Here is a 14,749-nt window from a genome sequence, read left to right on the forward strand (position 1 = left end):
AAAAACATTAAAGTTTTATTCGTATTATTTCACAAAATTAATTTTATAACAATGATAGAATTTGCTAATATTATAAATTTTTTATAGACTTTAAAGAATCAAATATGCCTGTTTCAAAAAAACAAAAAGCAGATAAAGGATATAGTCCTGAAGATAATGGTCGCGCTTCCCGTAAATCAAGTGATAAAAAAGAAAAAGCCAAAGTTAAAGATGAAACAAAGAAATCTGAAGGAAAGAAAGAATCATCTCCAAGGTAGATTCATATTTATTTTTACTAATAGATTAATATCAATTTTGTTGTCAACATAACAGAACAACAACAACGACAAACAGTTGTTCTGTTATATATGCTGTTATATATGTTATATACAGAATATATAATAAAGTATCACAGCTATCATAATAAGCATTACATATTTTAATTTATTTATTTTCATTTAGATTGCTGATTATTTGCTTTACATTATTTTCTCTGTTAAATTTTCAATTGGACATATTAATAGTTAATTGAAAATTTAACATAGTTATTGAAACAAGAAGCATTTTATAATACTGTACAATTATTTTTTCTGTTAATACAATAAAATTCATTTACTGTAATTACTTTAGAACTTGCATAAACTGATGATGATAAACTGATAACATTAAATGGGATAAGTAAGGTTATAATTAGTGAAAATTTCTATTTCATTGACTAATATTAAAACAATGGTTTTTAATGTGGGATACATTAGGAAAGTCTTGCACTCCAGTGCAAGACTTTTGCAAAAAACCTTTTCTGGGATAAGATTTTTTTTTGTTTGATTAAAAGTTTTAGATGTTTTTACATCTATTTCAATGAGAATTGAGTCTTATTTAAATAAAACATTAATAAAAAAAATGTATTGGTATTAAATTGAATATACAGGAATCACCATTAATGTGAAAAATAGCCATTTGTCAAAATGATAAAACTGGCATTATTGTATAATTTTTTATTTTTTGTAAAGGTTCTTACTCATTTCCAACCCTTTTATTTTTTTATTTACTGAAGATTTATGAAGCTCATTTTGTTAATCGAGACATATTTGCTTGAAATTAAGATTAAGTTGTTATTAAGTTACAATTACACCAATATTAAGTTACAATATGGCACCAATGGATAAAAGGAAACAACATCAATCTTGAAAAACCAATATGCATTTGATGGTAAAGCACCTAGATTTTTATTTATTATCATTTTTGCTTTGATGGCTGATGTAACAACTAGATCAGAGTGGGGCATTAGGGATTTTAGAAATTTTGTCATTTCCTTTTCTAAGAAATATGTAGGGTGTGTGTTTATTTACTAAGGGGTGCAATGGGCACTCTTGTTTGTGTACTTTTTCTTCAAAGAATAATCTCTGACATGCTATGTTAGTGGAGAGGATCTATGGCCAGTAAGAGACAAAGTAATTCCTGACAAGGTGATAACCTTTCTTGTTTTATGCAGAACAGTTAGTGCTGGATCTGAAGTCAATAATACAGACCCAGATTGTGAAAATAATTGATTTGCTCTAAGTAGAAAATCATTTTTGCACAACACAAACTGTTTAACTTTGTCCAAAATGATCAATCTTAATTTCTGTTTTAAAAGGAATTGTTTCACTGCATTACACTTTTTGTTGATTAGCTTAGGTGTTTGATATCACTGGGACAAGTGTATTTCTGAGATGGCAGTGCTTTCTAGATTTATTCTTNCAAACATACATATAGGCTTGTTTAGGAAGCCCGCGTATAGACAGTCTCCAAAAATCGTGGAACGCTCAAAGCTCACTCCATTTGTTCCACTGACATATAACGTTTATGGATGTAAAGGACAGCTAGATGTACCTTAATCGCTTTAGTTCCTAGCAATTTTTGATATAAATGTAATTAAACATAAAAAATGTAATTAAACATGTATTTTTTATGTTTAATTACATTTATATCAAAAATTGAAAAAATGAAAGAAATGCGTTAATTTTGAATAAAAAGCTTCAAAGTTTAACTTCCTTTGTCTCGCCCTTCTGTGAAATTTAACACCGATGAGTCATTGTTTACACAGCTGGGTGACCTTGAGAACATCTGGGTTTAGATTTCCCGGGGCATTCTCATAGACGTCGTGGGAGGACAAGGGTTTAAAGTAGGGTGAATATTAGCTGACCGTATATTTTTAAATATTTTTTAAAAATTTGGTGACTTAAAAAACATTCCAAAAATTCAAAAAAAAAACTCAAAAATGGCCTTAAGGACCGTGTTTTATGTAACGCTATATAACCTGCCCTAGATATCTCGGGGGAATTAACTCTTCACATCCAGATGTCAGTGATTTGTTTTTAGAGTGAGCTTTTGCAATTCGGAGATTCCCCTTGTACATGATACTTACCATCGACAAGTCGCTATTACATCATTCTGAGTTTCGCATTGAAAGGTATAAACTGTAATTGTTTTGAAGTTAAATTTTATTTTAGCGGTGTTTTGTTCATTTTTATAATAAGTAGTGAGTTTAGATTTTGCTAATTTCAAGTTGCAGTAATAAGCAGCCTATTTCTTTTAATTTCTGCAAACTTTTTTATGCGGTTTTAAGTTAATTTTAACTCGTTGTTTTGGTTTTATGCGATTTTAGAAAATTACGGAACGTATCCCTACTTTTTCAAGGCAAGTAAAGTCTTTTTTTTATGCGAATTTTTTATATGCGCTTTTCTGTAGAACGTATCCACCACATAAAACGAGACCTTACAGTATAATACTATATCCTAAAATCTTTAATTTCATTTAAATATTATTTTTTCTAATGTCATATGTTCCATTATTACTTTTAACATTCTTTTAGTTGTATTGTACTACTGTATAAACTATGATACTCAGACATGAAATTATAAACTTGAACATGACCTGAGGAAGAAAACTGCACTATTTTTTAACATTATAATTTTATATTGTTTATGTTGTTGTGTTATCTAAGTACAAATTAAAATATTTGCAAATAATAATCATAAAAGTTTAACACATAATAATATAAAATTATTAAATTTTAAACTTTTTAACTAAATTTAAATTGAAAACTAGTAGTCATTAAGGTCAATTTGGTTGTATTAAATGTAAAACTTATTAAAAATCTTTTATGTAATGGAAAATTATTCAATCCAAATTTCTTGAGTTTTTACAATATTTCATGAATTGACAGGTTAATTTAGGAATTATTTCTTGTCAGATGATTCATGTTCTCTCTTATAAGTGAGACTGAGAACAATGTTACATTTTGTTAATAATAAATCCTATTTTTACATTTTGTGTTAATAAATCCTTTAAGTTATGTGCATATATAAATGCAACACAAATAAAGGGTAATTATTCTCCTTTATTTACCCAAGTCACTAAAATATACTTACTTTCATTAGGAAATATTGATCACAATTCAACAGTTAAAGCAATTAATTTGCTTAGTTATTTTCAAATTGTTTATATAAAATAATTTTGCATTGTTTTAATCTTTAAGCTCTCAGAACTGATATATAAAAGCATAACACTTTATCACCAAAAGCATTTCATTTAAATTAATTTGTTATGAATAATATACACTATTAGATTATATTATTTACTAGCTTACCCGTCGCGCATTGCTGCGATCTCAGAAGAAAGGAAATTCAAGCAAACTCGTTATGATAAAATTAAATTTACATTTCATCATTTTTATTGAAACTTATTATTTTTATTCATTTTCATCGGGAAAACATTTCAAAGTGTCGTTTCAATTCTATTTATTTATTGGAGTGCTTGTGGATACACGATATTTTTTGTTTTTTGTCTGGTGCGTACACGAATAAATCAGAAGGTTTTCTGACGTGTGAGCTGGCCACATACAGTTGTCCATGCGAGAAGCACGGATTCTCCAAATTTAACCCACACACTCGCAGCGATTGTCAGAAGTGCGATATTCCTCATTTTTATATATTTTTTAAAATCTTTTATAATTTTCATTATTTAATTGCTCCTTCCTCTCTTCNCGTTTAAATACTGGCCTCCCTTTCATGGTCGAGCCAGTGTTGCCAGCTAAAACATGTAAAAATTTAACAAAAATAATATTAAAGTAGACAAGACATAGCCAAATATTGTAGCACCACATTTGAAATTTGCCGACTAGAACGCGATTGGTTAACCAAGGAGACGGTTAATTGGGGGTCGGATAATCGATGCTCTACTGTATTTTTAATATAATGTTTTACTATATCGCCCAGAAAATAGTTTTTCGCTCCCCAAAATATAAATTGTTATAAATTCCCCCCTCAACATGGAAAAACACCCACATGGGGGCGATATCGACCTCGTTGAGAAACACTGGTTTAAGGCAACTCTAGGTGTTAGTCTTTTGGCCAACAGTGATATAATTACTACTATTTATCACTTAGTTTATAGAATACTGTTTTTTCAATGTAAACATAACTCTAGTTACATAATGTGATTGTAATTCATATTTTAAAATATTGTGTGTTAAAGTTTTTTATAATTAAAATAAACTTACTGTGTAATGTATGGGTTTTTGTATCATTCCCAGGGGAATCAATCAATGCAGTGTATTGCTTTATACATTGAAAAATTCTAATCTTTAAAAAATCCTGAATTGAATCACTGTAAAATTGATCTAAAAAATACATATTTTAATGAAAGTTAGTTTTGTATTATTTTTATTTTATTTTTATCAAATACTTTCATTTGGAAATAAACAATAAAAGAATTCATTATATATTTTCATTGCTGAAAGATAATATAAGAAAACATAATACATTAAATGTCAAGTTAAATGTAGTTTCAACTTATCTGTATATGTTTGCTCTTATATGAGCTGCAAGACTGATCACTTCTACTGTTTAAAAAAAGATATTCTTCTATATTCTAAATTATTATTGTAACTGAAATATAAGAAATTCAGACAAATTTATTTGCTTACATCATAGAATAAACAGTAATGAATTATCCAATAATGGTAAATAAAATGTAAATGGTTTTAAAGCAATTGAAAAAAATGTATTTTATGAGACTTCCTGGGCTTATAAATTAAAATTAAATTGTGAATTATACACAGATGTTATAGCTTACAGTTTACTTTAAAAACATTAAAGTTTTATTCGTATTATTTCACAAAATTAATTTTATAACAATGATAGAATTTGCTAATATTATAAATTTTTTATAGACTTTAAAGAATCAAATATGCCTGTTTCAAAAAAACAAAAAGCAGATAAAGGATATAGTCCTGAAGATAATGGTCGCGCTTCCCGTAAATCAAGTGATAAAAAAGAAAAAGCCAAAGTTAAAGATGAAACAAAGAAATCTGAAGGAAAGAAAGAATCATCTCCAAGGTAGATTCATATTTATTTTTACTAATAGATTAATATCAATTTTGTTGTCAACATAACAGAACAACAACAACGACAAACAGTTGTTCTGTTATATATGCTGTTATATATGTTATATACAGAATATATAATAAAGTATCACAGCTATCATAATAAGCATTACATATTTTAATTTATTTATTTTCATTTAGATTGCTGATTATTTGCTTTACATTATTTTCTCTGTTAAATTTTCAATTGGACATATTAATAGTTAATTGAAAATTTAACATAGTTATTGAAACAAGAAGCATTTTATAATACTGTACAATTATTTTTTCTGTTAATACAATAAAATTCATTTACTGTAATTACTTTAGAACTTGCATAAACTGATGATGATAAACTGATAACATTAAATGGGATAAGTAAGGTTATAATTAGTGAAAATTTCTATTTCATTGACTAATATTAAAACAATGGTTTTTAATGTGGGATACATTAGGAAAGTCTTGCACTCCAGTGCAAGACTTTTGCAAAAAACCTTTTCTGGGATAAGATTTTTTTTTGTTTGATTAAAAGTTTTAGATGTTTTTACATCTATTTCAATGAGAATTGAGTCTTATTTAAATAAAACATTAATAAAAAAAATGTATTGGTATTAAATTGAATATACAGGAATCACCATTAATGTGAAAAATAGCCATTTGTCAAAATGATAAAACTGGCATTATTGTATAATTTTTTATTTTTTGTAAAGGTTCTTACTCATTTCCAACCCTTTTATTTTTTTATTTACTGAAGATTTATGAAGCTCATTTTGTTAATCGAGACATATTTGCTTGAAATTAAGATTAAGTTGTTATTAAGTTACAATTACACCAATATTAAGTTACAATATGGCACCAATGGATAAAAGGAAACAACATCAATCTTGAAAAACCAATATGCATTTGATGGTAAAGCACCTAGATTTTTATTGATTATCATTTTTGCTTTGATGGCTGATGTAACAACTAGATCAGAGTGGGGCATTAGGGATTTTAGAAATTTTGTCATTTCCTTTTCTAAGAAATATGTAGGGTGTGTGTTTATTTACTAAGGGGTGCAATGGGCACTCTTGTTTGTGTACTTTTTCTTCAAAGAATAATCTCTGACATGCTATGTTAGTGGAGAGGATCTATGGCCAGTAAGAGACAAAGTAATTCCTGACAAGGTGATAACCTTTCTTGTTTTATGCAGAACAGTTAGTGCTGGATCTGAAGTCAATAATACAGACCCAGATTGTGAAAATAATTGATTTGCTCTAAGTAGAAAATCATTTTTGCACAACACAAACTGTTTAACTTTGTCCAAAATGATCAATCTTAATTTCTGTTTTAAAAGGAATTGTTTCACTGCATTACACTTTTTGTTGATTAGCTTAGGTGTTTGATATCACTGGGACAAGTGTATTTCTGAGATGGCAGTGCTTTCTAGATTTATTCTTTGATTTTGTTGAGACTTACTGCTGCCATAACTGGTGGAATTAGCTAGCCTAGATTCCTTTTTAGAGGAGAGAGAGATATGCTTGGGACTGCATTGTAGGATTTGGCAGACTTGTTCTGGTACTGTAACATTGGAGTAATTGTGATATTAACATTTTACCAGTCTAACATCCCACTTTTTATATTTTGAATTCTGATCACTTTAGAAAAACAGATAGATATATCTAGCCAGATTTTGTTTTTTAATTAGGAATCTATCTTGTTTCCTGTTAGCTTCTTGCCATCTGTTCTTAAAATGAGACATGAAAGATGAAATTTGTTTATGAAGATTGGAAATAAGGTGACCAGGACAATTTATATGTTTCTTGAGAAATTTCTTCAAATAAGAAATTGCCCAAGCCAGATTGCCTCATTGTTTCAAATAAGGTTGTTGTAAGAAAAATATCCATTGAACCTGATCCTGAAAGAAAAATAAAAAGGTAAATAAATAGTATTGGAAAAAATAAAAATATTTACTGTCCCACTTTGATTATGAATGAGAATTAAATATTGATTAGCTTCAAATGGCACAAATATGCACCCACTTTTTTCTTTTTCGTTTCTTCTAGAACAGTTTGTAAAGAAACATTTTCACTCAAAATTATGAAATGATATGTTGCAATATCTAGTAAATCCATTCAAAGAAATGTACTTTCAGAATGGATCATTTTTTGACTTATCATTTTTAAATAAATATTGTTAAATAATCATTACATGATATACTGTAAATGTAATTGGAAAATACTGATTCATATATGGGTAATAAATCCATGTTTAAAGCAAATCAAAAACCATAAGCACCAAAAAATATCTGTAAATAAAAGGCACTGTTTAATTTCAATATACTTTTAGTCAACACACAAATGTGAAATTAGACAAGTTTCAATTAGTGGAGGAAGACTTGTTGCCTGTCCCTCTCATGTCTCATGCTTGATGATGCCTTATGCACAAATTATTCAACTCTAAATTCCAGACATTATTTGACACTTAAAGTTTAACTTTTTAAAGATTTCTACCAATTTTCACTATTTTCACCCCAGTGTGTGTTGTACATCTCAGGGTTTGATCAATATATCAAACTCAGTAGGATTTGCAAGACATATACTTTTTTTTTTCTTTTTTGTTTTAGACCCTTTCTGCTCAGGGAGCACTAGGAGGACAAGACATACTACATCAGAGCCATTAGAAGGTCATTAACATCAAGGATAAAAGAGCACAAAGAAAGCTTTTGGAAGGCCAACCCTACTATGGCATTAGCAGCTTAGGTGATTTCTGATCCTGGTTCATCTCAGTCAACCAGAATGAAGCTAAAATAAACCAGAAGGGGAAAGGAACATGACAGGAAGAAAATCAGATAGACAGATGGTCTGTGCCTTATAGCATGTGTCTAAAGTGCCTGATCGATGAATAGATGGCATAAAGCTTTCTATTGAAAGCAGACTATTACTGTTGAGGTTTTGTTAGTTTAGCAAAAAGAATGCAAAAGCCTGCATTTTCTGTGTACCGCCAGAAGTATCTATTTGGTTTAGTGACTCTCTAATGACTTGTCACTTGCATCCATGAAAAGTGCCAACTGCAGACTTTGGTTGGGGTATGTCAAGAGTATCAAGTTCATTAATTTCTCCTTATAGTGATGAAAGGTGTTGGTTGTCTCTTTTGTCTATTGAATCTTGTGTTGGGTTTAAGGTTTGTTCCCTTTAATAGGTCATTTAGTTGCGCTAGTGCTTGGGCTGCATTTGGGATGTTCCTACAGTAGGTCCAGGAAATGCCTAAGCTCACAGTCACTGGAATCTAGTGACAAGTGTCTACTGACTGTAATGACTTGCTAGGATACAGTCTACATGCGCAGGTAATGGTTTAATACTGTCTTTGCTAACCAGATATTCCAAAAATGGTAGTTCTGGGACTCCAAATATGTATTTTTCCAGATTGATGCCAACACTTTATTTTGACAGGTGGTGGAAAATGATCTCCAGATGTCTCTCATGTTGTTCCTTGGATTCTCTGGTGATTAAAATGTTATCAAGGTATGCGAATATGAAATAGCATTCCTGAAATACCTCGTTGATGAAACGTTGGAATGTCTTCACTGCATTAGATAGACCAAATGGCATGAATACAAGCTCAAACATACTAAAAGAGGTTATAATCACAGTTTTTGGAACATCTTTCGATATATCAGTATCTGATTGTAAGCATGGGCTAAATTGACCTTAGGGAATATGGTTTTATCAAATAGGGAACCAGAGAAGTTTTGCAAGTGTGATAGTAGGTAGCAGTCAGGAATTATAATTCAGTTCAGTGCTCAGTTATCACCTGTTGACCTAAAATCTCTTTGCCTTTGGTACCAAATGCAGGGGGCTAGCCCAGTTATAGGTGTTGGGTCTCAAATTCTGTGTTCTAGCATATATTGAATTTCTTTTTTTCTGCATGAATTTTGCCAGGTGCAGTCAGTGGGGTTTAGCGAATACAGGCTGACCTCTTGTTAATATGCAATGTACAGTATTGTGCTTGAGCACCTTGGTTCCTGAGGTAAGGGCAGAATATGTTCAGATACTTCTCCAAATGCTCCAATATGCTGATGAGTTAGCTATCAGGTTACTTGAGTAACTTTCATCTCAGTTTTTTTTCCATTGGTGGATAGTCTGGTGGTTGAATCTCTGAGACATGCCCCTTTTAGATTGATTAGCAACCCATAATATTGCAAAAAATCAACACCTATAATCAGCTTACTAACATCTGCTAGAATGAATGGCCACTGGAAATGGCAGCAGAGGCTAAGGTCAATTGTGACCAATCTTGTATGGATGTACTGTTTGCTGAACAGTGTCATCATGTGGGGTTGTTCCTCATGGTGTTATTTGAGAAGGGCAAGACATAGACATTGCTTTCACAATCAACTAGATATTTTTGCCTAGAAGTGTGGTCAAATATGAATTAGGGACTCCTATTATCAGGTCTGAAATCACAATGGGCAACTTCATGCAATCTCCTTAGGGATTTCCTGACTGGCAGAAAGAGCATGGGAAGTGGCAGTCTTTTTCCTCACACCTGTACTTCTGATGGTGCGAACATTGGTTGTTAGCATAATTTTTTTTTTTTTTTTTTTGGGCATCTATGAACATCGCCGTCAACATGATCTTCTCTGCCTAGATTTGTCTTGGGGAGAGGATAGTCATTTGATTTGTTTATGTGAGGGGGTCGGGTTAATCTCATCCTGACCACTTAATCTGCACGGGCTGGTAAAACCTGATCTCAGAGTTGTTTGGATGGCTAGGAGGGAAAAACAAGTGGGGAGTGTGCATCAGTAAGTCAATCCAAGTCAATCTCCTTGGATACACAGGAGACAGGTTTAAACAACAAAGAAGCATTTATTATATAACTAAAGCTAATTTAAAAAAGTATACATAAAGAAGTTACAGATTTAATGCTTAGATGCGGATAACACACATCTATAACAGTGATCTAACTAGTAACTATGCTGCATGTCTAACCTCTAGAGTGAGAGAGTTTACAAAGGTTACTGCACTCAGATATACTGTCGGATGATGGTATGCAATGGTCATTCTGGGCTATGGAAGCTTGAACAGTCTGCTATCTGTCATTTTGGAACTTTAACGATTGTACGCAATGTTTTTATACCTGTCAAATCTTTTCTTTTTCTGAAAATTTAACCTATATCAACTGTTTATGAGCGTGTTTTCCTATATTTTCATTGAAGAAAACCCATTTTACAAATAAAATTACAAAAATACCAGTGGCTAGAACGGATAAATTGTATTTGCATTAATTTCTTTGGAAAAAATTGCTTTGGTTAACAAATGGAGTCATGGAACGGATTAAGTTCGTTAACCAAGGTTCCACTGTATCTGAACCCTTTTGATCCTTGTTAATGCTTACATGTGTTACATTTTGTCTGCCATGATAGCCAAGTTTTCTAACCTGTCATTGGAGGCCACCAGGATTTTCTGGGTCTGTTGCAGCAGTCTTTTTAGCCCTAAAGTCTTTAGGAAATCTTTCCCCAATTTATTATTAGCTAATTACCTTATTTTTTTCAACAAAGGAGATTGTTTTTAATCTCCCAATGTAATCTCTGAGAGTAGCACTTTTATTTGCCTCTTTTTCAAATCTGAAAAATTAGCAAGTAGTCTTGCATTGAGTATGTCATAATGATTTTCAGCCTCTGGGCCAAGGACAACATTGCTTACATAGTTCAATATATCAGGGTTGAGAGCAGAGATGAATGAGTAATATTGAGTAGTCTTTGGTGATCAAGGAGATGGGCCTCTCTGTTTGCAAACCACAGGTCTGGGGACTTGTCGCAAAATGGCAGTAATTTAAGGGCCACTCCATTCACTTCTGCAGTGGCTTCAGTTTCCGATGTTTTAGTTTTAGTTTGATTGCTTGACTGGCATGAAGGAAAAGACAAAGGCCTACTTGAACTCATGAAGGTGGAGTCTGGAGTTTGGTTTTATGAATTGTTTCAACATTGTTGGGTTCAAGTTGTTCAGATTATTACATTGTGGGAATCACATCCAGCTCACCAGTGAAGTGCCTACTAGTGGAAAGCTCACCACAGAGCTTGCAAAAATGGTGCTTGAAGAGAGCTACAAACCGTTGTGGACTCAAACACTACTCAGATGCTGTAGCGACCAGAAACTCATCTGTATATGGGATTCTCTCCTCAAAATAGCCTTGGAACCATGCAACACTTCCATGCTTGACCTGACCAACATATGGGTCGCTTTATATAAATGGTTAAATAGTGATTTACATTTGCTGTCACACCATTAACATGGATCTGTATCCATGCATGCACTGCATGATGTCATAACATTGAGCATGCTCATGTTATGACATCATATATAGTATGCTCATAACAGTTTTTAATTCTTAACTTTCAATTTTAAATAATATGTGTTCCACTCACATTAGAACATTCGTATTTGATTTGAAATTTGGTTGCCTGATGATGACTAACATAAATTAATTGAAAGTGCTAGCAATATAAAAACTATTAATGCCATAATCAGTGAGTTTTCCTTCCTTTGATTTATTATTTTGTGTGAGGATCAAGCTGTATTGTGCCTACTAGTGATGGGACAATACCAAAATTTTTCCAGATTCCGATTCTGCCGAAAACTCCTAATTCTGATTCTTTAGAATACTTTCTAAGTTTATTTTAGTTTAGAAAAGTTAATGATTTATATTATGAGCGTGTTACATTCATCAATTAATAAATATCAAGCTATCCAGAATCAGTTTTTCAAAAGAAACCCAAAAATTCTCTATTTATATGTGGATATGCATGCTTTTTTTGTATACTACAAAAGTAAATTTGTAATCTTATATCAGATAAAGTTAATATTGCAACACTATCCTCAAAGAAATTACAGCTAATTTCCTTTTACTCAAAGAACTATCCCATCATATCATCTAAGGTTGCCATCTTTGAAAAACGTTTTGTTAGTCGACGCAATGACTGGGGGAAGGTAAACTAGAAGATGCACTTTGTTTTTCAGGCTCCTTGCAACAGTATGCCTCATAAATGCTTTAATTCCATTACATTTAACACTAAATTAGGTTAACACTATTTATTTCATTTAACACTAGATGGTTTAGACAAATACCATCGTCATCATGAGTTAACCAATATTTGAATTTATTCACTTGAGCCCGGTTTATGTGAACTTTTTTCAGGAAAAGAAAAATCAAACAAGTTCTTAGGCATCTTGAAAAATCAATTTTTAAATCTCAAAACAGCAGTAAACTTAGCATGAGCAATTATTTTTACTTAGTATCTTGCAAATCTCATTTGAAAATTTAATATATTACAAAATCATCTGTGAATCATAACAAACTTTCATAGTTATAATCAGAAAATTGTTTTATCATTTAAAAACACTTCTATATAGCCTGAAACTAATTTAGCTTGAATAAATACCTGAAAACTGCCTTGAACTGTTTAAGAAGACAGTTATAATTTTCTTGTTAAATCAGACACAGACATATGAAAAGGTATCAAAAATGTTTGTTTAAATAAATTAAAAGTGTTGCTGAAAAAAGCTTTTAAGGCGTTGTTCAAGTATTTTATCATTATAAATAAACATACTAAATAATAAAAATAATTTTCTATAATATTTTTAAATTAAAACATAATTTTGCTTATATTTTAAACTGTTTTGTCCACGCTTAAATATTTTTGTCAACCACTGGCCTTGATTTGAAATTGCATGCCAAGCCGACTTGATACCAGCTGGATGGCAACCCTAATGTCATCCTATCTCCTCTAAAATGGGGACAATTAGTACTGACCAAGTGCAATCTCTCATTAGTCTGACTACATGAAAGAAATGTCTACTATGACAGACATCACCTTGTGAAGTGGGGCATCACATACTTTCTGCTTTGTCAACATGAAAATCTCCAATAAACTAATACTTAATTGTTAATATTGTAATTTTAAAATTTTCATAATTTAGACTGAAACAAATAATTAATTTTCTTACTAAATGTAGAAGAGTCATTTTAAAAATCGGAAATAATGATGACGTTTGCTTGATTCCGATTCCAATTACTGGAAAATATATGATTTTTCTGATTCCTGATTCCAATTTTGATTAATCATCTCATCACTGGTACCTACTATGACATGACTCTTTTCAAGATCAGTCTTGTGCATGTCAATCTTTCCGATTTCATACACACATAGTGTTATCATTGTGATAAGTAAACAAAATTAGACAGTATGATATGTTCTCTAGGCAGTTGCCAGGTGTTTATTATCCAAGTTTCTATGTACAAACTTACAACAACATATCAACATTGCGACAATGTCCAAGGTGCAAGGTGGAGTCACAACCAAGCATGGGCATGTCAACCGTAGAAAGTGAAGTTAGACTCGGTCTGACATTACTAGGGTTGAGAGTGGTGGCCCAGCATTGTGTTGTCAAATGCCACAGACTTCTTCACTTATTTTAAATTAAACATTTCAATTAATTTTATTTTTTTTAAATTTAAAACTTTGTACCATATCTTAAAACCCTTAATTCTCCTTCCTGTAGCTTCATCCAATCTCCTTAACTAAATATAATTAAACTTTGATTACAATAAGCAAGGTTATATAAATTTAGTTTATCTTATATGTTACAGGATATAGTAATTCTGGCAACATTACATAATGATATGTGATTACAATAATCAGATTCTATTGTATTATTTTTTATTACCATAATTTTATCATTGATACATGATATGTTTTTATGCTAATGTTTTTCATATTTCAGTTTTTCAATTTAAATTTTTGACTGTTTTTTTTTTTTTATTTTACAAAACACATTAATTTTTATCTAAAATTGAATAGAAAATGTATGCATTTCAGGTTACCAGTAACAGAAAAAGTTTTTCAGAGAGATTTACAAACTGCTTTGGAGAGATCAAAGCAGGATGGGGAAGGGAAAGACGGTAATTTATTTTAATTATATTCATATATTAAATTTTTATAAATAAGTAGTTGTATAAAATATTGTACTTTACATTTAAAATTTTATTTTAAATTAAACTTTCTTGTTAATTTATTTTTAAAAATTTTAAACTACTGTAAGGTCTCTTTTTATGCGGATTATTTTTATGCGATTTTGAAGTTGTGCGGTTTGTATTTCATCCAAAAATTTCTTGGACAAACATACATATAGGCTTGTTTAGGAAGCCCGCGTACAGACAGTCTCCAAAAATCGTGGAACGCTCAAAGCTCACTCCATTTGTTCCACTGACATATAACGTTTATGGATGTAAAGGACAGCTAGATCTACCTTAATCGCTTTAGTTCCTAGCAATTTTTGATATAAATGTAATTAAACATAAAAAATACTTAAAACTGAAAAAAAC

General features: G+C 30.9%; 1 protein-coding gene across 2 annotated transcripts in view; it reads left to right on the forward strand.

Annotated features, from left to right (window-relative positions):
* The first annotated feature begins 5,174 nt into the window (after positions 1 to 5,174).
* Positions 5,175 to 14,749, forward strand: part of LOC111624625 (cilia- and flagella-associated protein 251-like) — a 26,073-nt gene continuing 16,498 nt past the window's right edge. For both annotated transcript variants that reach the window (XM_023367529.1, XM_023367528.1), the window contains exons 1-2: positions 5,175 to 5,360; positions 14,244 to 14,326. In XM_023367529.1, the coding sequence (XP_023223297.1) occupies positions 5,212 to 5,360; positions 14,244 to 14,326 (232 nt within the window). In that variant the 5' untranslated portion in view covers positions 5,175 to 5,211. The remainder of the gene's footprint in view (positions 5,361 to 14,243; positions 14,327 to 14,749) is intronic.

Source organism: Centruroides sculpturatus, unplaced genomic scaffold (genome assembly GCF_000671375.1).
Source record: "Centruroides sculpturatus isolate CEXI.00-Female unplaced genomic scaffold, Cexi_2.0 scaffold56, whole genome shotgun sequence".
NCBI lineage: Eukaryota > Metazoa > Arthropoda > Arachnida > Scorpiones > Buthidae > Centruroides > Centruroides sculpturatus.